The 26,936-nt window shown below is 31.9% G+C and overlaps 1 protein-coding gene across 1 annotated transcript; it reads left to right on the plus strand.

Moving 5' to 3' along the window:
- Positions 1–765: 765 nt before the first annotated feature.
- On the plus strand, positions 766–26,936 carry LOC143049584 (trafficking protein particle complex subunit 10-like). The gene is made up of 22 exons (XM_076223187.1): positions 766–874; positions 10,014–10,095; positions 10,697–10,829; positions 11,232–11,425; positions 12,548–12,743; positions 13,244–13,355; positions 14,251–14,498; positions 14,910–15,056; positions 15,956–16,079; positions 16,432–16,514; positions 16,985–17,076; positions 17,358–17,515; positions 20,512–20,664; positions 21,159–21,649; positions 21,892–22,033; positions 22,246–22,475; positions 22,942–23,042; positions 24,413–24,536; positions 24,945–25,103; positions 25,377–25,554; positions 26,136–26,249; positions 26,654–26,936. Exons 1-22 carry the CDS (start codon positions 850–852, stop codon positions 26,854–26,856), a joined length of 3,489 nt encoding a protein of 1,162 aa, XP_076079302.1. The 5' UTR covers positions 766–849; the 3' UTR covers positions 26,857–26,936.

A 26,936-nucleotide genomic window follows, 5' to 3' on the forward strand; every position in this document is an offset into this window, starting at 1 on the left:
TAAACACGAAATAAAGTAACAACAAATATAGCGTTTATCAGTTAGATTATATTTTCGATTATCATGCACATATTGTTATATCCTGTAAATATTCCTGTTACGTTTAGTTATCAATATCTCTAACACTTGCCTCTGATTTTTCAATGCAATCGACTTAGTTTGAATACCGACTGCGAAAATCACACCAAAATGAACCACACACAAACAAAGGTAAGCGGAGTGACAGGAGAGGCTTTATTTGTATTAGTACACTCAAGAATTATTAATTTGTATAGTGACCATATAAAAATCCTTGTACAAATAAAGCAAAATACATATCTTAAACCTAACTGTTTACGATGGAATTCTATACTCATATAAGTAAATTAAAACGATATCCTTGTACAAAAAAAGCAAAAACATATCTGAAACCTGTTATTTTTATGATGAAGTCTATACTGAATTATACATGTAATGTGGAACTTGGAAATATTTGACTTTGATATTTTTAAACAAATAAAAGCGTTTGGTTTACAGTAGTATTTATTATTGTTTTTTCTTATCATGCTTCACTGTTTTATTGAGTTTTATTGTCCGAGCCTTGGTAAACAAAAAAAGACAGTTCGCATTAAATAATAAGCTTAAACCAAGGGTTTGTATAGTACTACTATACAAATCCTTGCTTAAACGAATTCTTAAATATTTTTTTTTAATAAAACCTGTCGGAAAATGTGCATATCCAGACCGGATATATTCTACTTTTTAAATACTATTAATCAACTTCCGGTTAAATTTGTACTTTTTCGTTGGGTTGGATTTTGACAGTTTAGATATATATATATTTAGATCATCATTTATACTATATATTTAATGGAAGCAAAGCCAATCGTAACATGTCAGTTTTAATATATGCAAATCTTAGAAAAATAACAAATGCATGGCATCTAATCTTGTAACTTGTATTGCATAACTTCCTCCAATAAAGGAGCACCTCAATCAATGAGTATTCCACCACCAGTTCGAAAGTACATATATCTTAATCTTTAAAATATAAAAGTCACACAGGTAGATAACTATCATCATTAAAAGGAATATTTAAAATGTTTTGTATATACACATGTATCGGCATAAAAATATGAGCTAGTTCAACGTCATTAAATTTAAAATTTAAAATACTTCCTCGATATTTACAGTTTATTTACATGTATATATATATATATGATCAGCATAAATCGTTCTTCTGCATGTTTGCTGATTTTATTTAGGATAGTTAACCTTTATCTGTATACAGTGTAGTGTGGCCGCGTACCCACGCTTACTGCTTCATAGGACTTTATTGGGCTGAGTTGTAGTATTATAGTTTCATTAAAGTGTGGCGAGATCCACGCTTATTCTCTGATAACGATATATATTTAGCATCTTCAGTAAAGTCATGAAAGTGTGGCGAGATCCACGCTTTAGAAGACATTATAGGCTATGGTTGAGTTAACAGGTGTGGCGAAAACCACGCTCATTTTGTATTAATGTCGAGATTCCTTTATCGATGTGTCTGTATACAGTGTAGTGTGGCCACGTACCCACGCTTACTGCTTCATAGGACTTTATTGGGCTGAGTTGTAGTATTATAGTTTCATTAAAGTGTGGCGAGATCCACGCTTATTCTCTGATAACGATATATATTTAGCATCTTCAGTAAAGTGTGGCGAGATCCACGCTTTAGAAGGCATTATAGGCTATGGTTGAGTTAACAAGTGTGGCGAAAACCACGCTCATTTTGTATTAATGTCGAGATTTCTTTATCGATGTGTCCGTAGAGTGTGGCGTAACCCACGCTCACGGTGTCTTTTAAGCTAACTTGATGTTGGATCGATATCATTGAGAATTCTCGACCTGCTTGTGTGTAGTAGAAAGCATAGTCTCCTTGATTGAAATTCTATGTCCATTAGGATTGAATTGTCACAACTGGGTTCCAGTAATCCAATTGTGCTTGAATCAATTATCACTTGGATAAGGTCTACTTCGCTACCGTTGTGTTTGAATTGAATACTGAGCTTTTCATGTAGCAGTTGGATATTGCTTAAGATTGATTTTCTCTGGTTCGACAGTGCAGGACAGAGTAGTAAGAAATGTTCCAAGGTTTCATCTGATGTTTGACACAAAGGACACGTTGCCAATAGTCCTTTGTTTTTTGAATGCCTTGTTCTGTCAGCCATGAGTATATAACTTCCTGTTGCTATTCTTAATTTTACGGGTATTCTCATAGCTTCTTGCATGGAATTACTAGCAGATAGGTTTACTAATACATGTGTCTTTCCTGGTATATATTGACTATTTAAATACTTTAGTGAGGGGTACAGCTTACAATGACCCTCTATAAAATGTTTCCAATACTTTGATACTTCTTTATTTACCATGGTCTTCCATTTTAATTTTTGAATTTGACTGTCTAATAGATATAAGGCGGATGGTAAGTTGTATTTCGCTAGAATCGTTTTAACAATAATAAACCAGCTGTTACTATCATCTGTTTTCATAAGTAGTTGCCTATATGCAATTTGTTTTTCTAAACTATTTTGTGGTTGTCTAGATATATTTTCAAATAATGATAAAATCTTTTTATGTATTTGGCCCTCTATTGGTAGTTGTCCAGAAAGAATATATATGGCGGGCGTAGCTGTACTTGTTGGTAAAGAAAGTAATTGTTTAATGCATTTTTTGTGGAATATGTCAATAATATCCAAGTTTTTTCCTGTAGGAGTTACTAATTCCAGGCCGTACAGAAGTACAGGAATGACATAGATGTTAAATATATGTAGTAAGGATTGTATGTCCAGTCCATTCTTCCCATGCAAACCAGCTGGCATTAAACTGTACATGGCCCGTCTAGCTTTTTTCACGTTTTCATACAACGGATTAGGATCATCTGGTTTTGATGTGCGTAAGACCCCCATATGAGTTGTTTGGCTAACTATTGGCATTATTGAGTTACCTATACTCCATGGAAAGGAAGGTTCTTGTTGTTTTCTACGATTTGGATAGACTGGCAGAATAACACTCTTCACTGGTTGAAGCTTATATCTCTCCCTTTGACTGTAGTTGTATGCCATGTTAATAAGTACCTGTAGTTCCTCAGGGTTGTCGCTCATTAGTGCCACATCATCTGCACAAGTCGGAGCTGCGCAACAAATGGATCCTATTTTTGCTCCCAATCCTGAGTGCTCGATATCTGTTAGGAGATTATTGATGTACAGCTTGTATAGGTCGGCGCTCAGTATACCACCTTGTTTTACGCCTTGACATATTGAGAATGGTTCAGATATTAGACCATTAAATTTGACTACACTGCTAGAGTCCATGTGAAGACTATGTATAAGTTTCCATAGTAGCCCCTCTACCCCTGCTATGTATAGCTTTCTTAGGATACTTTCATGCGTTACCACATCAAATGCCGATTTAGCATCTAGAAGCGCTATATATTATTTTACCAGCATCCCTGCACTCTCTGATAAATTCTTCTATAAAGAAGGAGCAGTTCATTGGAGCTGAGTTCACAGTAAATCCTCTTTGTAGTCTATTTTGTTCCTTCAATATTTTAGGTTGGACCTTAGCCTTTGCTACAGACTCAATTAGTTTCAGCAGTATTGGCATGATAGTTATCCCTCTATAGTTAGTGGCGTTCTTGTTACTTCCTTTGTTCTTGAATACAGGAGTGAGGAGACCCATTTTGAGTATTTCAGGTATTACTCCTAATTTGAATGATGATACTATCATATTTTTTATAACTGTTTGCAGCTTATCACCACCATATTTGATATTTTCAGAGGATATGCTGTAAATGTCTGGAGATTTGTTTATTTTCAACCCATTTATGGCATCTTGAACATCTTTTTCAGTTACAGAGATGGTATTAGTTTGATTGTTACATATATCAATTATATTGTCTAGATCTAATGCTAGCTGTTTGTAATATTCGTCGTCATATTCAGGATCATTTGCTGGTTGAGCTAATTTATTGAAATGCTGTTTCCATCCAACTATAATTTCATTGTCAGATTTATATATATTATCTTGTACATTAAGTTCGGATATACAATTCTTCAGCTTTCCTTTTTTTTTACCAAGCAACTTATAAAATACTTGATCATGTTTAGTTCTAGCATCTAGAATTTCTTGTCTATCGTTGAGTACTTTTATCGCTATCTCTATTCTAAATGTTTTTCGAAGTTCGTATTTCGCAAATTTCATATCACAGTATATTTTGTTGTTCGGTGATGTTGGTCTTTCATTTGCTTTCCATTTTGCAAAAGCTTCTTTACATCTTTTACTCGCTTGATTTGTTTTAAAGGATCTTATCTTAGGTTTTTGTTTCTTTCGGTTGTATACCTTGGCTCTAGGTGCTGATTCTATTGCTGCATTTTTCATAATGGTATTAACTTGTGTTATAACTTTAGTTAGCTCCTGACCCGATTGAATCTCACTTGAAATAGCTGTTAGTGACTTGTTAACATTTTCCTCATATAGATTCACGTCAATAGTACTCCATTTAATTTTCCTATTAGTAGGCAATATTTTTGTACTTTGTTGCCTATGTTCTATTTTGACATTTAGTCTGCAGGTTATAGGATAATGATCAGAGACTAAAGAACTACAGGAGTCAAGTTTAAGATAACTGGAATTGTTCTCAAACAGCTCTTTATCTAGAAATATGTAGTCAATTGAGGATATTTCTTCATGCTTATAGTTTATGAATGTTCGGCCCAGATCTTTTGTATATAAGCAGTGGTCATCCATTAATGTTCTGACTGCCTCGTAGCGTTTTGATTCACTTTTATCAATTATATTTTCATTTATATCGCCACCTATAACAATATGATGTGTATTATTGTATTGAGAGCAGAGCGAGTGAAGTTGTTCAGTACAATCTAGAAATTCAATCAATTTTTCAACTCTATTATCCTTGCATGGCATATAAACGCAAATCACCAGAATGTCTTTACCACATGTATTTGTTATTTCAATACATTGAATTCTGTTATTAGTACAGTCTACCTTAGTGATTTTGTGATCGATGGTCTTTTTCCATAATATACAAACCCCCCCGTATCCTCTTGGTAAGTGGGTAGGTGGTAGCGGATCATCAGAATCAACTGCTTTTCCAATACCATTAAAATCAATATGAACATTATCTAAAAGTGGTAGCTGACAGTCGAATAGCCAGTGTTCTTGCAGCAACACAATATCATAGTTAAAAAGAATTTCAGAGAATAATGGATCACAGGTTTTGATATTTTTACAGTTAAAAGATAAAATGTTTAAGTGGTAAACTTTAAAATCGCTATTTACATTTCTCGTTATTGCTGGTGCTAACTTCCGTTGTGTAAGAGTCTTTCCTGATGAAAAAAATTTTGATCCCTATAATTGTTTAATCCTGGCCTGGGCATCTCGGTAGGTGTGTATAAAATTGGACAACCATGAACAAGTTTCGTTCTGTCTTGCAAGTTTATCATACCCGAGGTAAACATATTCGAGTTGTTCATTAAAGAGGGTGGATGTTGTTGCATTGCATTCCCTTCTTTATTACTTGCTGTGTAATATTGATATTGCGATGGTTGAGATACACGACTCAGAGGAGGCTGATGTACAACATTTATTGCTGGAGGTGGATGAGAGACATGATACTGCGGAGGCTGATGTGCGCCATTTATTGTCGGTGGTGGATGAGAGACATGATACTGTGGAGACTGATGTATGACATTCATTGCCAGAGGAATAGCCTCAGAATTTCTAACAGTGCCTCTATGTTCTGTACTTGTGTTGGTATACACATGTTCCTTTACAAGTGTTTCATTTGTATTACCTTTTGGCAGCATATCGTTTGATACGGTTGACTGTATAGGTATTTGTTCACTTTCAAGTTGGTTTATTTGAGCATCCACCTTCTGCAGTATTAACTTTGTCATTCTTTCACGCATAGCTAGTAGCAAATCATCTGTTTCAGTGACACATTTCTGGTGACAGCAGTTTTGTACTGGTGAGTTGGCATCTGTTCTTTTGGATTCAGACTCAGTATCTTCTAGTACAACTATTTTTCTGTTAAGAATTCTTATTGAGTTTTCCAATTCTTTTATTTTAGTTTCTTGCATGAGCATGGTGGATTGAAGGCGGATATTTTCAGCGTTAAGTTCTGAATTTCTCATTTCCCTCAATCGGATGTCATCTTCTCGTTTCTTCAGCTTTAACTCAAGTTGTCTTAAATCTTTAAATTTTATTTGTGCATCATCAGTTGTTTTGCTCTGGTTTATACACACATCTTCTGTTTTGTTATTAGATCTTGTACTTTGTTCAACAATTGTGCCGTCTTGAGGTTTGCTGTTTGTATTTAAGTTCTTTTTTGATTTTTTTGTTCTTGAAATATTTTCTACTTGTTCTTTTTCTACTGTCATTTTATTGTCAATACAGATTGATGAAGTTTCAGTTTGTACAACATATGGTGTTTTCATGATTGTATCGTCATGATCATTATCAAGTTCTTTTGATGTATCATAGCTTGAGGCTTTCTCAACTTGTTCATTTGTGTTGTTGATCTTGTATTTCTAGGCCAAAGCATGCTTGACATTTTTGTGTTGTGCAGTTTGTAGCTATGCATGTTAAGTGTACAACATTGTTACAGCTATCACAAACAGTTTCATCAGATTCTTGTATATCATTGTCACAATTAGAGCATATTTGCATGGATCTTTCTTCATTCAGCAGTATCTCTGCACTAGTTGGCATTTGTGAATTTACCAAGGCTAGACATTTTTGTGTTGTATTTATCATGCTAGCGCTAATGTTGTCAATTTCACGACTGTTGATTTGGGGTGATGTACTTGAACAAATGTTTTCAATAGCAGTGCTAGTTGGATTTGGACAGGATGAACATGTGTATGACGTATTGTTATTACTTTCAATTTTGTCAATATCAATCGGCCTAAGACCTTCACACCTGTAGTGCACCCACATTTGGCAACTGTTGCACTGTACAGCCCTTGAGATAACATTTCTATTGCATTTTCTACATCTAGCTTTCATGTTGTTATTGGTTGATCTGTTATCCAATATGTATTGCAATTGTTCTTCCAGCAATTTATTAATAGTGCTAGTATTCATTTGTTGGTTATTTACATAGGTATTGCATATCATGCCGTGGATTGTTGGTAATTCATTTTCAATAAAATGAGTTATAGATTTTCCATTAATCAGTAAGGTAGCTTTTGTTGTATAGGCATTTATGGTATAGGATTGGCTGCTTTTTAGTTGAACCTTAAATGTTTTTTGAACTAATACACCTCTTCTATCATGTTCAGATTGAAATGTAATTTCACCTGCTGAAAGTGGATAACATTGATAATAGCTGGATATTGCAGCAATAAATAACTCAAATGTTGCTAGATCTAATGTAACAGTGAGCCCTCCACTAGTCATTTTATATGAGATTTCAGTCCTCTTTGCTGATTCTAGTTTATTTTGTAGTACTTTATCTATATCAAGAGAGTATGTTTTAGTTTTAGTTTGATTTTGTACTTGATTGACATGGTTGTTATCCTTTGCGTTATCCTGTATAGTTTTTGGATCAACAATTATTTTTTCACTGCTATTTGTAACTAAGGCCATTCTGATAATTCACTTATTTCAAAGTAGAGTAATTTGATTCAGTTAAGTGTGGCGTAACCCACGCTTACTATATGTTGTTGTTTTGTTGTTGTTGGGTTTTTTTTTGTTGTTGCACCAGTTCTATTGTTTTGCAGTATAGTGTAGTGAAACCTACGCTCACTGCTCTAAAGTGTTAATAGGGAATATAATTCCAGGTAATTCATAGCATTGCATATAGCTTACAGCAAAAGTATCTATTGGCCAAACTCCTGTTGGTAAATTAAAAACTATGTACAGCAAAAGTATCTATTGGCCAAACTCCTGTTGGTAGATTAAAAACTATGTACACATATATATATATAGCGCTAATATCATTCAAGTGTAGATGCAGATGTTAATTTCAGTTTTGAACGTGTACCAATTTAGTGTGGCGTAACCCACGCTTGCTATAGATAAATAAACAGCTTAACTAATTGTTGTATTTATTGGTTGTATCTAAAATATGTTATACAGCATAGTGTGGCGTAACCCACGCTTACTGTATTGTACAATGTAGGTATGCAGGTTGTTCAATTAGAAGTTTCCCAACAGTCCTTAATTATTTGTTGTTCAATTTTTCTTAGCCAAACTTTCGACAGTAGCTGTCTTGGGTGTACACCATCAAAGTACAGTTCAAACCTATGCTGCACCCGTCTTGTCACTCTGTGGCGATCACCTTTCCTGTGCTTTTGTATTAATGTAAGATCAGAGCTAAACTTTGGAGAGTAGGAGATATTGCTTGTGTTAACTTCTCTGATTTTTCTGTTAACACTGACTATTTGTTCTTCTAAGTCTTTGTTGTGTTGATAAAAACTTTGAATCTGATTTTTACTTATTCCTGCAGCCCAATTCCAATTGACAATGGAATATAAAGGTATTTCTAGTATCGTCACTTTAGACCCTGGGTGTGCTTCGATGCATTGAGTAATTAGATTAGTTTCGGCTATTATATCATCTACAACTGAATCGTCATGGGTTCTTAAAGATATGTATCGCCCGTTTTTTATAGTAAAGTCACAAGTACCAGCCCATACATATACCCATATGTTGCCCTCTTCTTGTATTAGGGTTTCTATGGAGCTCTCCAGCCACTCTCTACACTCTCTAATTCTAGCACCTTTTCTACAGAACCAAGTTATATCACGCTCAGTTGTTGTTGATGCTTGGGATTCTAGGTTATACCCCTTACTGTCAGTGATTATAATGGGAGTATATTTTTTTGTCCCATGGGGGGTAAGCCTGCTCCTTTGCAGAAATTTGGTTAATTTTCTTTGAATTAACATGTATGTTGAGATATGATATGGAATATATATGTTTCTGTTTATGGTATTGTAATCAAAGTATGAAGTATCTTAAAAGTTTGTTTTGAAGTTCGCAGACAGGAAGTGCACAGACCCCGCGAAAGTCAAATTGAGTTTTGTGATATTCGTCTCAACTGCTTCTATTTCAGATAAAAAGTGTTTATATATTGGCTTGTTTTGTAGTTTTTCATAAATGTCATAGAAATGTTTTTTTATATGTTCAATTGCACACTATACAACACAAAAATCATTGAATTTTCCAGATAATCGTTTAGATAAAACCAAGATTTTATGATGTCAGCTTTGCCTTTACTTATAATATGAGAATAAAAGGAGATGAGATATAAATGCTAGTCAGTTAAACAGCAACCAAACAGCTTAAATGAAACCATTGCTCAATATGCCTTAAAACTTATAAATATTGTGGTTGGTATTGAGACATGCACGAGGGGTGAAAGATACCAGAGGGACAGTCAAACTCATACATGTAAATTGTAGATTGAAAGTAAGATAAACTGACAAGGCCATGGCTAAAAAATAAAAAAAATAAAAGACAAATGATAGTACACAAGACACAACATAGAAAACTAAAGACTAAGCTACATGAATCCCGCCAAAACCTGTGGTTGATCTCAGGTGCTCCGGAAGGCTAAGCAGATCCTGCTCCACATGTGGCACCCATCATGTTACTTACATTATTACAAATCAAGTAAATAGTCTTATTTGGTAGGTCAAATTTGTGAAATATCTCCTATTATTATGATTATCTTGACATGTATTGGGATGTAAAGCTTAATTTCTTTTAGGATTCTGATGTCAGCCAAATCAGAAACTTGCTCAAAACAAAACAAAAAAATGAATTAATAAAGTAGACAAAGATGTGGACACCTATATCAATGTATACAGTACATGTATCATGTGTAAAAAATATTTCATCATGGGACCTTTATCAAGGAAGAAAACTCAATCCTACATAAGGTATAGCATTTCAGGATGTTGGCATTTAAAACAATTACTTACAATGCAATACCAACATTTATGACCAAAAGATTTTTTTTCCAGGTCATGGTGACCAGACAATATTCTCATCATTACATCCGACTCTAGTACAAACATTGCCAAAGGAGACTACCGAGTGGAGAAGGTAATATATTACATACATTGAAGTTAGTGAATTTAACTAGAAATTAACAGTTACAATGTTCAAGTATCGTTTAAATCATATCCGTGACCAGAAAAAGCCTAGAGACAGATGATACATGTCTCCTCCACGATACTTAGGTGTGCCAGCAGGCAGCAGCAGTATTAACCGTGTTATCCAAGACACTAGAGACTGGTAGTTTGGAATCTCTAACATGTCTAATGCATAAATTTATGACAAAAAAATGCCAGTATCTTTGTTTAGTTATAGAATTGTTAACCAAATACAGTGTTCTCCATATAAACTTCACGTAAAGCATTCTGGTGAACAGAACATTATGAAGTATCATCTTGTTTGTAGAAATTAAAGCATCACATCCATTACATTATCTATAGGGACATCATTTCAGAATCAGCATTACATTGCCATGATACTGAAAGTAACTTTTAAAAGTCCTTTTAGAAAACACTGAAACACTTGACATATTTAAATATGAACCAGCTATTCACTTCAAATTCTGTTTGATATATACATATTATAATATACTTGTTAAGATAATGTTGATAATAAAATATGTTTTATAAAACATTTGTATTTTTTATAGGTCATATGGTAGACCACCAAAGACGGTACACATAGAAGCCAGTTTTGTACCTTATGATGAAGATATACTACCCAAAGAAACAGACAAAACATTAGTCAGCAGGCCGTATTTCCATGTTTTCTGGGTAGATGCTGTACGTTGTAATATTTACAACATTTTCTTTAAAAAGACTTTACTGTTGATTTGATACTATCTGTTTCAGTATAACTCTGTCATTGTCTGTACAGTTTAATAGCATTTGTTTATTAAACAAAAATACTCAGAATGTTACTATTCCAAATGTATTCTTTCTCTGCTAATAATATCAGCATAATACAGCAGCTTTTCCATCAAAATTTCTTTGAACTTGAATTGATAATGATGAATTTTCTATGACTTCAATACTTATAAAAAATTGATTATTTGCTCCTGCTTAATTAATAAGTTGAAATGAGCAGTTAATGTGCCATTGTTAAATGGAAATAATTGTTGGCTATCTTTTACAGAGTTTTTTTACAATGTTAGTTCTGTAATTTGTTTTTTTATACTTTGTTAGGATTTAGAAACCTACAAACAGACAGCCAAAGAAGAGCTAACAGAATGGCATACTGCTCTGAAAAACAATAACATTCCTGATTGGCTGATTGTGGTTGTTAGTAACGATGATTCTAAAGCTAAAACTAAACTACTTCCAAGGTCATCTGTGATAGACAAGGTCAAAAATGATTTCTGTGGTAAACAACCAGATAGGTACATGTAGTGTATAACTGAATTTAACTTGATGATAACAATTAGCACTTTGTTCCTTTATGCTGTGTCCATGCTTTAAGATGAAAAGCATTATTTAAAGTGCAGTTCCTTTATGCTGTGTTAAGATGAAGAGCAGCATTTAAGTTCCTTTGTTTTTGGACTTGTCAAGGGATTATACATCTTGAATAATTGCACCACCTCTGTTTTAACTTTTCTGAAATAGCAATCAAAGGTGTTACAAAAAGATTTTGAAAACATGCAACAATAAGTGCACGGCAACATCAACTAAATATTGTATATCTATTTAGTATTTTTTAAGGTACAAATGAGTACAAGAAATAAACACTGTAGTTATTAGGACCCAGTTTCTTAGTTTGCATATCATTGAAACTGATTTGTTTATATTTTGAATGTTCATACTTGCAAAGAGGGACGAAAGATACCAAAGGGACAGTCAAACTCATAAATCTAAAACAAACTGACAACGCCATGGCTAAAAATGAAAAGGACAAACAAACAACAGCACACACGACACAACATAGAAAACTAAAGAATAAACAACACGAACAACTGTCACTATTTGCGGGGGATTTCCCCCATGAAGGCTCCCAAATTGAAATTTTGAAAGATCGATGTTGTCCACAATTTTAAACAAAACAATTAGTTTTACAATGACTTTAATCTTATAAAAGTATGAAAAAGGTAAAAAAACAACATTAAAATGTATTTGAAGGCCCCCTCAAAGGTATTTATGACTATGACAGCCATCTTAAGCTTGCACGCAAAACCCCCATGGGAATTTTGAAAAGTTGGTAGGTATGAATGTTATGTACAATATTTACACTAACGTATCAGCTTAAATTTGGTAGTCATACTATAAGATTTAAGGTTTTATTATGAAATCTAAGATAGGTCTTGATAAAGTCTGAGACCTAATTTATCAATTATTTCACCAGTGCAGTTTTACGAGCAAATGTTGCTTCAAAAGTGTTAGATATATATAACTCCATACCTACCAACTGTCACTATTTGTGGGGGATCAACCCAGATTTCCTCCATGGAGGCTCCCTATTGGAAATTTTGAAAGAGCAATTTAATGTTCTCATTTGACAATATCTACAGATGTATTGCTATCACAGATCCATTGAAACAGGAACAAAAAGGTCAGGAGAGCTGGACAGCTTTGTTACAGAGGCTGAGAAACCTATTACTTCAGGCTTATAATAGACATCTATCTAAATATGAGGAGAACATGAGACTGATGAGGGAGAGGAGGAATGAACCTGGATGGGGATTCATACAGTTCTTTCTAATACAGGTATCTGGGTCAACCTAAAATTTATAGTGTGTGCCGTTTGGAATTTTTTCTATTTTTTTTTTGTGTAAAGTCAGAGTAGTTTTCTGGTTTGTCATCAAAGTAATAAGACTTTTAAAAGTACCTGTAAAGTTTGATGCAGTATTATATGCTGTATGATGTCCCCATGCATGTTTAACTAAAGAGAAATTTTATTTAACTTCTGATAAGATGCCTCTTAAAGATTCCATAGCTATTCTGGCAATAAAATTTTCATTTTATTCTAAAAACATTTCGATACTCACAAGACAAGTGTATCATGCATTCTTTCCACAGGTGTTTTTTTCTACTTTTTGGAGGAGCACTTCATGTTTCAGATGTTTATTAGATCTAGAAAATAGTTAAATCAATTCCAAGGAGGACCTGGCTGTCATATTTCTATTTAAATACTGATGTTTTTGCAAAAAATTGACATTCTTTTTTCATGTTTATGAATATTTTGATGTATTATAATGTATTTTTAGGAGGAGCTTGCCTTCATGTTTGAGATGCTAGGTCTATATGATGATGCTATGATACAATATGATGAGTTAGATGCCTTATTTAGCCAGTTTGTCATTACTAAAGTATCAGGCAGTAAGAATAAATTGGCATATTGAATATAATATTAAAAGACAAGAAAAACCAAGCTTAAGAGTACTGACAAAAAACAACTGGTTTTTTTTTAAGATATTGGTGGGTTAAACCTGGTTTTATAACTAGCTTCAACTTCCATCTTCATGTTAAACTTCTGGTTTAATTTTAGTTGCTAAAGTTGAGTAGTTAAGACTATATCTTGAATTCAAGTAAAGTATTGCTTTCAGTTCAACTTTGACAACTTTTTTCATGAGTTATGTCCCTTTCAGAATTTCAAGATAATAGGACTATTTTGCCTTGAACAAAAGTATTAAATTCAACCAAACAAATCAACAACCATCAAATAAAATTCTGCTCCAATTATTTAAAGGACTTTTGACAATTGTTCTGGATAATAGTTTTAGTCTACTTTGATCAATAGACTTAATATTTTTAGACATCATTATCAATCATATTTTTTTTTCCATCTCAGCAACTATTTGATAAGTAAAAACACTTCTTTGTCTTTGATAAACTATGTAGTAATTTATTTATTTTTTTTAAATAATGTTCTTTTATTAAGATATTATCAATTTCATAATTGTACGGAAAAGTGCCATATATTTTGTATATTGACAACAAAAAAACTTGACTAGAAAAAGCTTAACGTGAAAAAGGTATTCACAAAACTTTTCCAGTGTTTAGAAAATGTGTTATACTTATACATCTTTTTGAATGTCAAATTTAGGGTAACTTCTCAGACCTAGGAAAGCAAATTCTATACTAAGTAGATTGTCATATATATGATAAAGGAAAATTACAAATGATGAAAAAGGGAAACTAATGAAACAAACTACAATTAAGAATGTCAAAAATACCTTAAACATATTATTATTGAAGTTGTTCAATTTTGCAGCTGCTGTACCCTGGCTGACAAATAACTTCTTGGAGTGTAAATCATGGGCTGGTATCTCACTACAGAAAGCTATCAACCGTGACAGGCGAGACCAAATAAAAGACAATAAGGCTAGTCTGATAGAGTTTAGGAATTATTTATTCTCTAGACAGTGTGCATTGTTGTTCTTATTAGGGAAGCCATCAGAGGTGTCCAGAAGAGCCATGGAGTTCCTGTATAACACTGTTCTGGAAGTCATTAAACTTAAGGTAGGAAATTCTAAACATTTCCCTTTGTCTGTTACTGAACTTTCACAATTTTCTTTTCCAACTTGTATTCAGCAGGAAACTGTTGAAAGGATCGCTAAACAATCATCCCGACTTCTAAGTCTAATACATTAACTTAGTCTTAGGTCAATAATTTCTGACATTATTCCTATTTTTTGTTTCTATGCAAACAAATACATATATAACTATTTGTGTACGTTTACAAATATTCTGTGAAGTCTGTTGAATTAAGATATAATATATCAAATCTAGCTTGATAAATTGTTTTATATTTGAATGATTAAAGGAACACATACCTAATTATAAAAATATGTAATTTGCATAATGCAGATAAATAATACACAACGTTATATTAGAATAAACCAATCCTTAATTTTAATGAATTTTTTTTAGATAAGTGTCATTCCTGGAGCATTAGATTGCTGGTCATTTGTGAGTGCATTAGAAGTTCTTCAGACCTGTGAAAAATATGAGGATTTGTACAATCCAGAACTATTCTATTTATACAGAGCTACACTTTGGGATCATGCTAGGAAAAAGGTAAGAATTCCTTTATACAGAGCTACACTTTGGTATTATGCTAGGAAAAAAAATCATACTGCAGTTAAGGAGGCTCGCGAGTATAAGATTTTCAGAAAAAAATTAAACATTAATTTTTCAATTCAAATTTTATTTATTACCTTAAGTAGTTGTTACTTTATCATGTGGTACAAAAATCATTCAAAAAAATCAATTCGTGTTGGCCCCAGCGGACTTTTAAAATGTAGATATCACTTAAAAAGCTCCAAATTATCTCCCTTTGGTGCAAAAATGCCATTTTTTGGCATTAAAATTGAAATATCTTTTTTAACTCATTGGTGACCTATATTTTTTATTGTTGTTTTCGAATAAGCTGTACATAAACTAAATAATTGTAAAATTTTAGCGATTTCTGTAAATTAGTTCTTTTTTTATTTCGATATTACCGCTATTTCTCCTATTTGTTCAACAGAAAAAAAGGACATTAACAAAAATGTATGCTTCTTTCGACAGCAGATTGTGAGCGTAAATGAACGGTGACCCCATTTTTTTATTTCATTTTCCTATTAAGTATAAGATAAAGTTCATTTATAGAAAAATATAGAGATATCCTATATTAAATAAAAAAAAATCATTTAGACCTGCGAGCCCCCTTAAACAGGTGGTTGAGGGTGTTATCTGGCTTTCCCAGAAAAATAAAAAAAAAATATAAAAAAAACCTAAAAAAACTTTGGGATATTGCTAGGAAGAAGGTAAGAGATTTATTTGCATAGAACTATTCTTTGAATTTTTAAATTGAGAGTCAGATTTAAAACAACATTATGTTCTCCTCATACTGCCATATCTGCCAGAAGATAAGACAGAAAGAAAAGACCAACATTTCAGTACATTAAAACAAATGTATTATTTTATATTGATAGCTGTACAGTTTGGGAGAATTATGTGGTTTGATGCCTGAAGATGATGTGCAGCCTAGGTCAGAACAATTGACAATGGTGTTAGACCTAACCTCGGGTATGGGAATAGCGGAAGAAAATGATGCAGGTATATTTTATTAAGATTTATTTTATAGATGGAAATTGAAATGTCAGAAGGACAAGAAGGAAAGATACGGGAAAAAAGAATCCTAATATTAAATGCATTCTATTACTTCTATAATTTGTTGAATTAATTGCTCCCATCTATATTAACAAGGTGTACTGACATCCATTTAAAAAAAAACATGTTATATGACATGAAAATGGCAGTACAGGACTGAAATGGAATTTTTAAATGCTTAAAGTCAGCAATTCATAAACCATGCATTTTAATGTATATTGAATAAAGAAAATTCATCTACACTTAAAAAATTTCATTCTTATGTTATTGAATATCCATTTTATGTTTTTTTATCTAGTTAATGTAAACAACCAGCCAAGACCAAGAGATAAACTGAGGGAAGCTCTTTCATCAAAAGACTCATTCCAGAAAATTTACTTGGTAATATTTCCAAAAGCTTTAGTACAACAAGTGTGTAGAATTTTCAGAAGTTAGGTTATTTGTTTTATTGCATATGATTATTTGATATAGACTTTTAAAGTGATAGTCTGATATAGCTTTCTCTTTTATGAACATACAGAAAATATAAATATATGTTTCATGATTATTTTGTAACGAAAAGAAATCCGTGTATAATATGTTTGTACATTGCTGTCTGGTAAAAATATTAAATAATCTGAAATGAAAATCTAATTTTAATAATGGTCTTTTTGCTATTTTGTATATAATCTTTTAAGAGTTTGAAAAATGGTTTAAAATCTTCTTCAAGTAATTCCTCCTTTTATTGTGAAGAAAATATAGCAGAATCATATCTTTGACATTAACAGAGTGCTTTCTTTAATTAACATATAAGGTGTCATTTGAATCTTTTGGTTAAAGGAATATGAATATATTTGTTTTATTTATAACAGGAGCTGTTAGAGCAAGCCATGGGAACATTTAAACATATCGGGAGATATAGATGTGCTCGTCTAATAACAAAAGATTTAGCTTTGTTTTATATGTAAGTTCTAACAAGAGTTAATATGCCTTTCTGATGATGTCAGCAACTTTTATTTAATTAATATTTCAGTTTCTGTGAATGCTTTATAATTTCACACATAAACTTGTTGTTTAAAAAAATAGATATCAAATAAAGAATAAAGAACATTATTTTCTTTTAAATTACACAGTTAATTTCAATCAAATTTTCCTGTTGTTAAATAAAATTTATTGGCATGTGAATGATTGATAATTACTCATATTAGAATATACACATAAATGACACCTTGTTTTAATTCCTAGGCGAATGGGTCATCCAGAGAAAGCTGAGAATTATTTATCAGAGGCTGTGAAGAGCTACCATCAAGAGGGATGGTCCCAGTTGAGTGAGGGTACCAGACTTGACCTAGCTAGATGTCAAGATAAGCTCAAAGACAAGCATAAATATCCTTTTGTCTACAGTAACAGATGAAATTAATTATTTTTTTCCACTATAGTCCAGTCAAACAAAGATTGAACCTCAAACTAAATGCAACAGAAAATGCTTTAGTTTTTATCGATAGCATTAAGCCCTATATATATATATACAGAAAAAAGTCCCATAAAATCTAACTTGAGGAAAACTCAAAACCTGCATTTTTAATTTCATATGGAAATTAACATTGGAAAGGGAGATAACTCTGCAAAAATGAGTTTTGTGTCAGCTTTAGTTGGTTTACTTAAAATTCATGTAAAGTATGATACTTTGATGGGATTATAAGTTCATATTTGACTATATTATATATTCTTCTGCTCATGAAATGTACAAAACTGAAGTTTAATGGGTATTTTAATTTTATTTTGCACATTTGTCATTCAAGAATTTGTGACCATTTTGAAAAAAAATATGTGAATATTAAGTATTGGTTATATCTGTAAATTATATATGTTCAGCATCTACCTATTTAAAGAAACATTAAACCACAAGGAGAAAAATATATGCTTAACCAGTTTTATTAAATTCGAGATTCTTTACCTTGACATGCTGAAAAATCTAATACTGGTAAATGGTCAACTTATAAATAATGGTTGTAGCTTGATATGAAAAACACCTTAAGAGTTGTTGGTTATACACTAAAGACGGCTAAAATATCAAGAATCAATACATTCTGTTGAATAGTAGCGGTAAAGTTATAATTTTGTATCAATTTTATTGATATTTCTGCCTTTTTTGCAGAGTGATCTCCCATTCAATGCTAATCTCCATAGGAATTTTAAAATCATGTTTTTTTAGTTTTTCTCAAGTTGGATTTTTTCATTGTATATTTGGGGTATAATCACTGATAATGCTAAAGATTAAAACTTAAAAATCTTCTGTTGCAATTGCTTCAAGGTAAAGGTCAAATTTATGCTAGATAGACTAGACTACTAGGCTTATTTCAGAGCAAAAGACTCGTCAATGACATTTGAATTAGAAAAAAAGTGAAAAAGATGTATTGAAGTAGAAAGTGAAAGACGAGATAAAAGTTAATATTTTTTAAAGATTAACAGTACAAAACATTTTACTCTATAGAAATTGTACTGATAACTTTAGCATGCAATTACAACTATTGCAATAAAATTTTCAGTCTGTCTCTGACCTCAGCCATTTACATGGTGCATTTATAAGTCTTAAAGTAACTGGTATGTTGTTTTTCCCTCTTGGTTGTCTTTACTGTGGATTCATTTATTTTTTATGCCCCACCTACGATAGTAGATGGGCATTATGTTTTCTGGTCTGTGCGTCCGTTCGTTCGTTCGTCCGTCCGTCTGTTCGTTCGTTCGTCTGTTCGTTCGTCCGTCTGTCCCGCTTCAGGTTAAAGTTTTTGGTCAAGGTAGTTTTTGATGAAGTTGAAGTCCAATCAACTTGAAACTTAGTATACATGTGCCCTATGATATGATCTTTCTAATTTAAATGCCAAATTAGAGTTTTGACCCCAATTTTACGGTTCACTGAACATAGAAAATGATAGTGCAAATTTCAGGTTAAAGTTTTTGGCTTCAGGTTAAAGTTTTTGGTCAAGGTAGTTTTTGATGAAGTTGAAGTCCAATCAACTTGAAACTTAGTATACATGTGCCCTATGATATGATCTTTCTAATTTAAATGCCAAATTAGAGTTTTGACCCCAATTTTACGGTTCACTGAACATAGAAAATGATAGTGCAAATTTCAGGTTAAAGTTTCTGGCTTCAGGTTAAAGTTTTTGGTCAAGGTAGTTTTTGATGAAGTTGAAGTCCAATCAACTTGAAACTTAGTATACATGTGCCCTATGATATGATCTTTCTAATTTAAATGCCAAATTAGAGTTTTGACCCCAATTTTACAGTTCACTGAACATAGAAAATGATAGTGCAAATTTCAGGTTAAAGTTTTTGGCTTCAGGTTAAAGTTTTTGGTCAAGGTAGTTTTTGATGAAGTTGAAGTCCAATCAACTTGAAACTTAGTATACATGTGCCCTATGATATGATCTTTCTAATTTAAATGCCAAATTAGAGTTTTGACCCCAATTTTACGGTTCACTGAACATAGAAAATGATAGTGCAAATTTCAGGTTAAAGTTTTTGGCTTCAGGTTAAAGTTTTTGGTCAAGGTAGTTTTTGATGAAGTTGAAGTCCAATCAACTTGAAACTTAGTATACATGTGCCCTATGATATGATCTTTCTAATTTAAATGCCAAATTAGAGTTTTGACCCCAATTTTACGGTTCACTGAACATAGAAAATGATAGTGCAAATTTCAGGTTAAAGTTTTTGGCTTCAGGTTAAAGTTTTTGGTCAAGGTAGTTTTTGATGAAGTTGAAGTCCAATCAACTTGAAACTTAGTATACATGTGCCCTATGATATGATCTTTCTAATTTAAATGCCAAATTAGAGTTTTGACCCCAATTTTACGGTTCACTGAACATAGAAAATGATAGTGCAAATTTCAGGTTAAAGTTTTTGGTCAAGGTAGTTTTTGATAAAGTAGAAGTCCAATCAACTTGAAACTTAGTACATTGTATACATGTTCCCTTTGATAAGATCATTCTAATTTTAATGCCAAATTAGAGAATTTATTCCAATTTCACAGTCCTTTAAACATAGAAAATGATAGTGTGAGTGGGGCATCCGTGTACTGTGGACACATTCTTGTTTGGTCATTAATTTTTGTGGATTGCTGAAAGCATGCATATTGGTGGGTATTTGATTTTGTGGTTTTGCCAATTTCTGTAAACAAAGCCTATTGAAAATATGATATTCGTTGAACATTTGAATTGGTGGTTCACCTTTACCCACGAAAACCCACAATAATTGATATTCAATGAATGATAAGGAATCCACAGTATTTGGAAAAATTAATGAGATATATATTTGTCATTAAACTCCACAGCAGCTATGGACATGCAGTTTATTTTGATTGTCTAATTAAAAAAAAAATGCTGTTTTGTTCTGAAATTAGAAATAACTATTGAAACTGATGTAGAGATTATTTACCTTAACAAAGAAACATTTTTACAGACAGCAATATACATAGCAAGTAGTTTAACATTACCAGAGGCAGATAGAAGAAAGTACTTGGAAAGGTTATACGAAGAAGCCAAAAACAGTACAGGTATAAAATTACAATGCAAAAAAGTGTAGTTTAATTTTGTGCATATAATGTTTGTGTACGGAACAGGAAATATCAGGCATTCAGTATTGAATAAATGCTATATTGTGAAAATAGAGACTTTCATTGTCATCATCTCTGTACATTTAATACTGGTATATTTATTTTGCTGGAGTTATTTCTACCATTGCACATTCATGCCTACATTTCTGACATCATTTTAACAGAGCAACTTACTTTCAGAATCACACAAGATTATCTATGTAGTGCAAATTTAGAATAGAATTAAAAACTTTTATGTCATTTAGTATGGTAGAGAATTGTCTCATTGGTATGACATATGAAGTGCAAAAATAATATTTTGTTAGTAGTTCAATCATAAAAGGCCAAAAAACTTAGAACAAGCTTACAGCAAAAGCCATATGCATATGAATATTTTAAAGTGATAAATTCTGTTTTAAATATTAAACTGTAAAAAATGTTCTTTTCTATTATAGAAACTAGTCCCCTGAAAGCAAGTCCATTAATAACTGTGGAGGACATGTCATTTACTAAACCTGAAGTATATATAAATCATGTGGTAGAAGTGGAGTTAAAAATTAAAAACAAAGGACCATGTGATGTATCATGTGATAAAATATGTCTGTCATTCACTCAAGTCAAATCTAGTCAGAATACTAAGCCAGTAGTCAGTCGACAAGCAAGCGACACAAGTCTTACAGAAAATGTAGCAAACTGTAGACCTATATCTAAACCTACTGCTAATATGATACCGTTACAAGAGAACATCGAAGGGAGTCTTAAAAGTCCAGTAATGTGTGGGGTGTCTTGTTTTCAGTCTAAAGATTTACTTAGGAGGGTAGATAGTGCTGGTAGTAAGACAGTAACCAAACAGCCAGCTGTAAAGAAGGAGGATTATGCACTGTGTATTTCTGGACAAGATATTATTCTTAACCCTGGAGAGAATGTCATTGTTTTGTCAAAGAAGGTAAACTTTCTCATTTTGAATTCTTACTTGTACAGTACCTTGTCTGTTTATAATTCAACAAACTTTTTCCTCTCGGTCAACTTATTTAAAATCTCTTCTACAAAACCAATTTGTACATATTAAACATGCATTTTTAATAGATCATGATCTGGGCCACTAAAAAATTCAAAATGATTGAAAATTTATCAATCTAAAACATTTATGTTCTGATATTGAAAAAGATATTGTTGTTTTCTTTGCAGATTGAAAAAGTGGGAGTGTTTAGAACAAATCAGTTTTGGGTAAAGATTGGAAACCTAGATTTGATTAAGACATTGGATGTACAGACCAGTTTTACCTCATCTTACCATCAGCCTCTTTGTCAGATTAACCCTACTTGTAGAGGTACAGTTAAATAACACAACTTTTAACTTTAGAATAAAAGAAAATAATTGCATATAATACCAAAGGAATCTGCTTAACAAACTATTTTGATGTTTTACAAGTATGTATTTGATAACTGGAGAGTCACAATGTTTATAACTATGGATGGGAGAATTGGTGAGATATGTTTGATATATTGTCAATGTTACTTGCTTTTTGTTTTGTTTTTTCAGATAAATTGATAATGGGTATAGAAAATGAGGTGGAACTCAGCATAGAAAATAGCAATCTTAATCTGGAAACTGGACAGCAATTAGAAGTTGTGACCTCCTCTGACTTAAAAGTTAAAACATCTGATGGTAGCAGATTTCTTACTATTGATGAAAGTACAAAAGACAAATCTTTGAAATTTAATTTCACACTCTATCATGATATAATTGAAAGTGAAAGTATTGATTTTATGGTTAGTTCTTGTCATATTCATTACTTTACATAATAATTATTTCAAAATTTAAAGCAATGTTTTTTTTAAATGTGAATAATGTCATTTGAGGAATATTGTAAATGGTGTGGTGTTTTAATTTTTATGGAAATACGGTTCTACATTATAAACACGAGTCACATTGATAAATCTGGCATTTTTGTTTTCGTGAAGATTCACTGTTACAAATGCAAACATCTCATTTTGAATTAACACTAGGTATTATGACTTAGTTATAGTTATATAATTTCATTAATTTAGGTCTGTTGGTGGTAGATAAATCATTGTACCACAATTTTAAAATTAATTGTTTCATACAAATCAAAATATAAAATTAAAGAATGATTATAGTTGTTAAAGTTATGTTTCCTGACTTACAGAAATGAAAACTGGTTCCATATAATTTAAACGCTTTTTCATTGTCTTTTGTTTATTGTTTTCTTTGTAGATAAAAATAGCCTGTGACAGATTTCCACAGCCATTGCTCACAGGTGTAACATTTGTCTCACCTCTGCTTGCTTCACATAAAGTACATACAGCCAACAAAAGGTAATTATATTGTGGGTGTTTAAGTGCTTATAGAATAGACTTTATACTACTTTTAAATTTAAAATTTAAAGAAAGAAAAATGTTTTAAATGGCTACTCCAATTTCAAATTATTTTCCTTGATCCATGAAATGTGGAAAAAATTAACTGGATCATTATTTATATATTCTAAGTTTATAACAATTTAAAGCCCAACTTTCAATAGAAGCAGACTTTATGTATTATTCAGTTTGTGAGTCTGTCTTATTTCAGGTTTAAGTTTTTGTTTTATTGTCGAGCCTGCGATTTTTGTTGCAGAAAGCTTGACATAGGGATAATGATGTGGTGGCAGAGGCGTTAGTTAACTTCTTAAAAGCTTTATATTTAAGAAGGTGGAAGACCTGGATGCTTCTTACTTTGTATATGAATTAAATTCTGTCTTATTATAAGTAATTAAATAACTATATTTGGTATGTGCGTACCTTGCAAGGTCCTCTTGTCTGTCAGACAGTTCTCACTTGACCTCAACCTCATTTCATGGATCAGTGAACAAGGTTAAGTTTTGTGGTCAAGTCAGTATCTCAGATACTATAAGCAGTATGTCTAGTATATTCGGTGTATGGAATGATTGTAAGGTGTACATGTCTAGCTGACAGGTGTCATCTGACCTTGACCTCAGATTCATGGTTCAGAGGTCAAAGTTAAGTTTTTGAGTTATGGTCTTTTTATCTTATACTATATGCAATAGGTCAACTTTCTTTGGTATATAGACACATTTTATGATCTCTATGTCAGTCCTGCAGATTTTATTTGACCTTGACCTCATTTTCACGGTTCATTGCTCAGTGTTAAGTTTTTGTGTTTTGGTCTGTTTTTCTTAAAATATAAGCAATAAGTTAACTATATTTGTTGTATGGAAGAATTATTAAAAGTACATCACTGCCTGGCATGGTTCATCTGACCTTGACCTCATTTTCATGGTTCATTGGTCAATGATTAGTTTTCTTGGTTAATGTTAAGTTTATATGACTGTGTTCACTCTTGTTTAGATATCACGAGGTTGCGGTTTCGATAAAATATACGCAGAACTAGGGTTTTGACTAAATTTCATGGTTTACTGATCAGGTAAAAGTTTTGATTAAAGGTGGTTTACCATTAAGTTGTGGTCCTATCATCATAAAACTTAATACATATGTTCACTATGATGTGAAATAATGGACAAATTATGGTTTTAACAAAGGTTTATGGGTAACTGTGGCATGGTGTTTTATGGTCACATTTTCTTGTTTCTTAATTTATTTTTCTTAAAAAAATACATGAAATCCTATAGATAGATTTAGCATGTTTAGAAGCATTTCTGAAAACATTTTATGCTTGCATCTTAATTTTTCAGGAAATACCTACAGATAGCTCTGGAAGGACATTCTGATAGTAGTTTTACTCTACAGGACCCAACAGCTTCTACAACTAACAAAGATGTAGAATTTATATGTCTCAGCAAGCCGGATCAGAAATGGGTGAATATTGAAAAACATATATATGTTATTGGTGAATAATTACTTCAGTAAAAGTACAACACAATGTCTGGGTTATTCTTTTAGTTTGATAACATTTAAAAAGTCTTTGGCATGAGAACTATCACATTTACTATATTTATATCATTTACGATAATACCACATCTTCTCATGTTTATTTATAGAGATTAAAAATGCTTTTGAAATATAGTAATCATTTTGAAGTCATGGAGACTTGTATTAAACAGTATAAGCAAAACTATTCTTTGAATTAATCTTACATTTGACTTGGCACTTTAATGTCATGATTTAAAAAGAATACAATCATTTAGGTATATGCTGTAATGGGTGGGAACAGTTTAAATTTTAACATTATACCCAAACTCTAATCCACATTATTATATGTTTTAGAATGTGTATAAAAGCCAACGTGTGTCCTACCTTTGGGAATTGAAGTGTAATACAGAAAGTGTGATGTCACTTCCTGTCTTCTTCCATGTCAACTATATCTGCTCTCTAGAACAGAAACAACGGACTTTCAGTTACACATGTCAAATTGATAACTTTAGGGTAAGATATTAAAAGATTTACCTCATATGGTGTTTTTTTATCAGTGTTGTCAAAATATACTTCTGTCTAAAATTTTAAATGTTTGATAAGTTTTCCTCATTTAAGTGTTTATCTGCATTTTCATAGTCTACTCATTTCATCTATGGCATGTGCAAAAGGCTTTTCAGATTTTTTATGGAAAATTTATTTTTACATATTTTATGCGTAATAACATGTGTGTATTTTAAGATGAATTATATAAATCTGAAATTTTATAATGTCTTTTTATTTCAGACTCAGTACCATGTGAGAGTCACAGTTACACCACAAGGAGAAAATAAACACTGTCAAATGAGTGTCCTGTCCTGTATGAAAATAGAAGTAACATCAATGTACTCCAATTATACTGAGGACAGAGTACTATATCGAGTAGATGATGACTCATTCTGGGCGGTCTCTGGTAAAAGTGCAGGTAAACTCAAAAACACTCTATTCTTCATATTCATTGAACATTATATCTGTAGATACAATGTCAGGACTAAAAGAATATGAACAATAAATGTCCTGCCTTTGTTATCTAATACATGATTTAGTTTTCTAGATAAACATACTGTGTGATAGCTTGATTGTCTTGAGAGCAGGTTGTTGAGGGTTCTATAAGTATTTGCTTCTTCTCTGCTAAGCACATGTCATTAATGAGTAAGATCAAAGACTGGTTAGCTAATCACCAAAATGTGTGCAAGTAGAGTGACATGCCTTTCCGAGGACTGTTTCCTTGTGTACAAGCACGTGAAAAATCCTGTTCCGCATGTTGGTCTAGTCCATAGCAGGTTTTATATTTATATCTCATTAACAGGTGTTTTAATTTGCTGTTTGACATTAAAGAGTTATTTTCCATCAGCACCATTATAAATAAATAGATTGTTATTGCATTGCTGTTTAAACTATTGTTAAAAAGTCTTTTTCTTTTTTAGTAATACATTATAAAGAAATCAATGGGAAAGCATGATTTTGAAAAAATATAAATGTAAATAGCAGTTATCTATTTTGTAGGTTTACTTAACATAGCTAATGGTCACGGCTCTATAGAGATTGATGTGATGGCAATAACTGCAGGTCACCTGCCTTTACCTAGAGTTACTTTATGTCAATATAAAGAGAACACAGGTTGGTACTTAGGTGCTATTGCAAGTTACAGAATTTATAAAGATATATGAGTAAATATATGTCCAAGCTTATGAAATGATCTCCCCTAATACCTGAGTTATATCCCCTTATGTGGCAAAGTTGAAAAAATTGAATCAAACAAAAATAATGTATTTCATAAAAAACAGTCATAAATCTGATAAAACACATAATTTTCTATATTAATATGAAAAATCTTACACATGGATAACATACTACTTTCAAAGTTTGAAGATCTAGACTTAATTGTTAGCTGCTACTTAAAATTCCTATTGTTATCAATAAATTTTCAAATTTAAGCTTATTTTTTTTCCACATATGTAGATGCATAGAAGATTATTGGTTCTAGTGATATGTTATATTTATAATCATTTTTTTTATTACAGAAATAGTCAAACAGGAGAGTGTTGATTCTGAACCTCCACCCTCACCATTACCACAAAAGACTGTTCAAGACAATTTATTTCCATTCCAGCAGGGACAGGTCTACTATGCCAGTATTGCTAAACAAGTGCATGTGTACCCAAATTCTATAAATAGTCATATGGAAGCTGTAATAGACAATAAGTTAACAGATGTAAAAATATAAAATTTATTATTATAAAACTTTATACATATTTAATTCTTTCCATTTTATCTGTGATAATATAAAATAAAGATGTACACATT

The sequence above is a fragment of the Mytilus galloprovincialis genome, chromosome 10 (assembly GCF_965363235.1).
Source record: "Mytilus galloprovincialis chromosome 10, xbMytGall1.hap1.1, whole genome shotgun sequence".
Taxonomy (NCBI): domain Eukaryota; kingdom Metazoa; phylum Mollusca; class Bivalvia; order Mytilida; family Mytilidae; genus Mytilus; species Mytilus galloprovincialis.

What these genes read in the sequence shown, in the direction of transcription:
- LOC143049584 (XM_076223187.1), top strand. Translation starts at nt 850, where the DNA reads ATGGAAGCAAAGCCAATCGTAACAT. An exon ending in TCATTGTTTTGTCAAAGAAG is followed by an intron (nt 21,650 to 21,891) that starts GTAAACTTTCTC and finishes TTTTCTTTGCAG; the next exon opens with ATTGAAAAAGTGGGAGTGTT. An exon ending in GCAAGCCGGATCAGAAATGG is followed by an intron (nt 24,537 to 24,944) that starts GTGAATATTGAA and finishes TATATGTTTTAG; the next exon opens with AATGTGTATAAAAGCCAACG.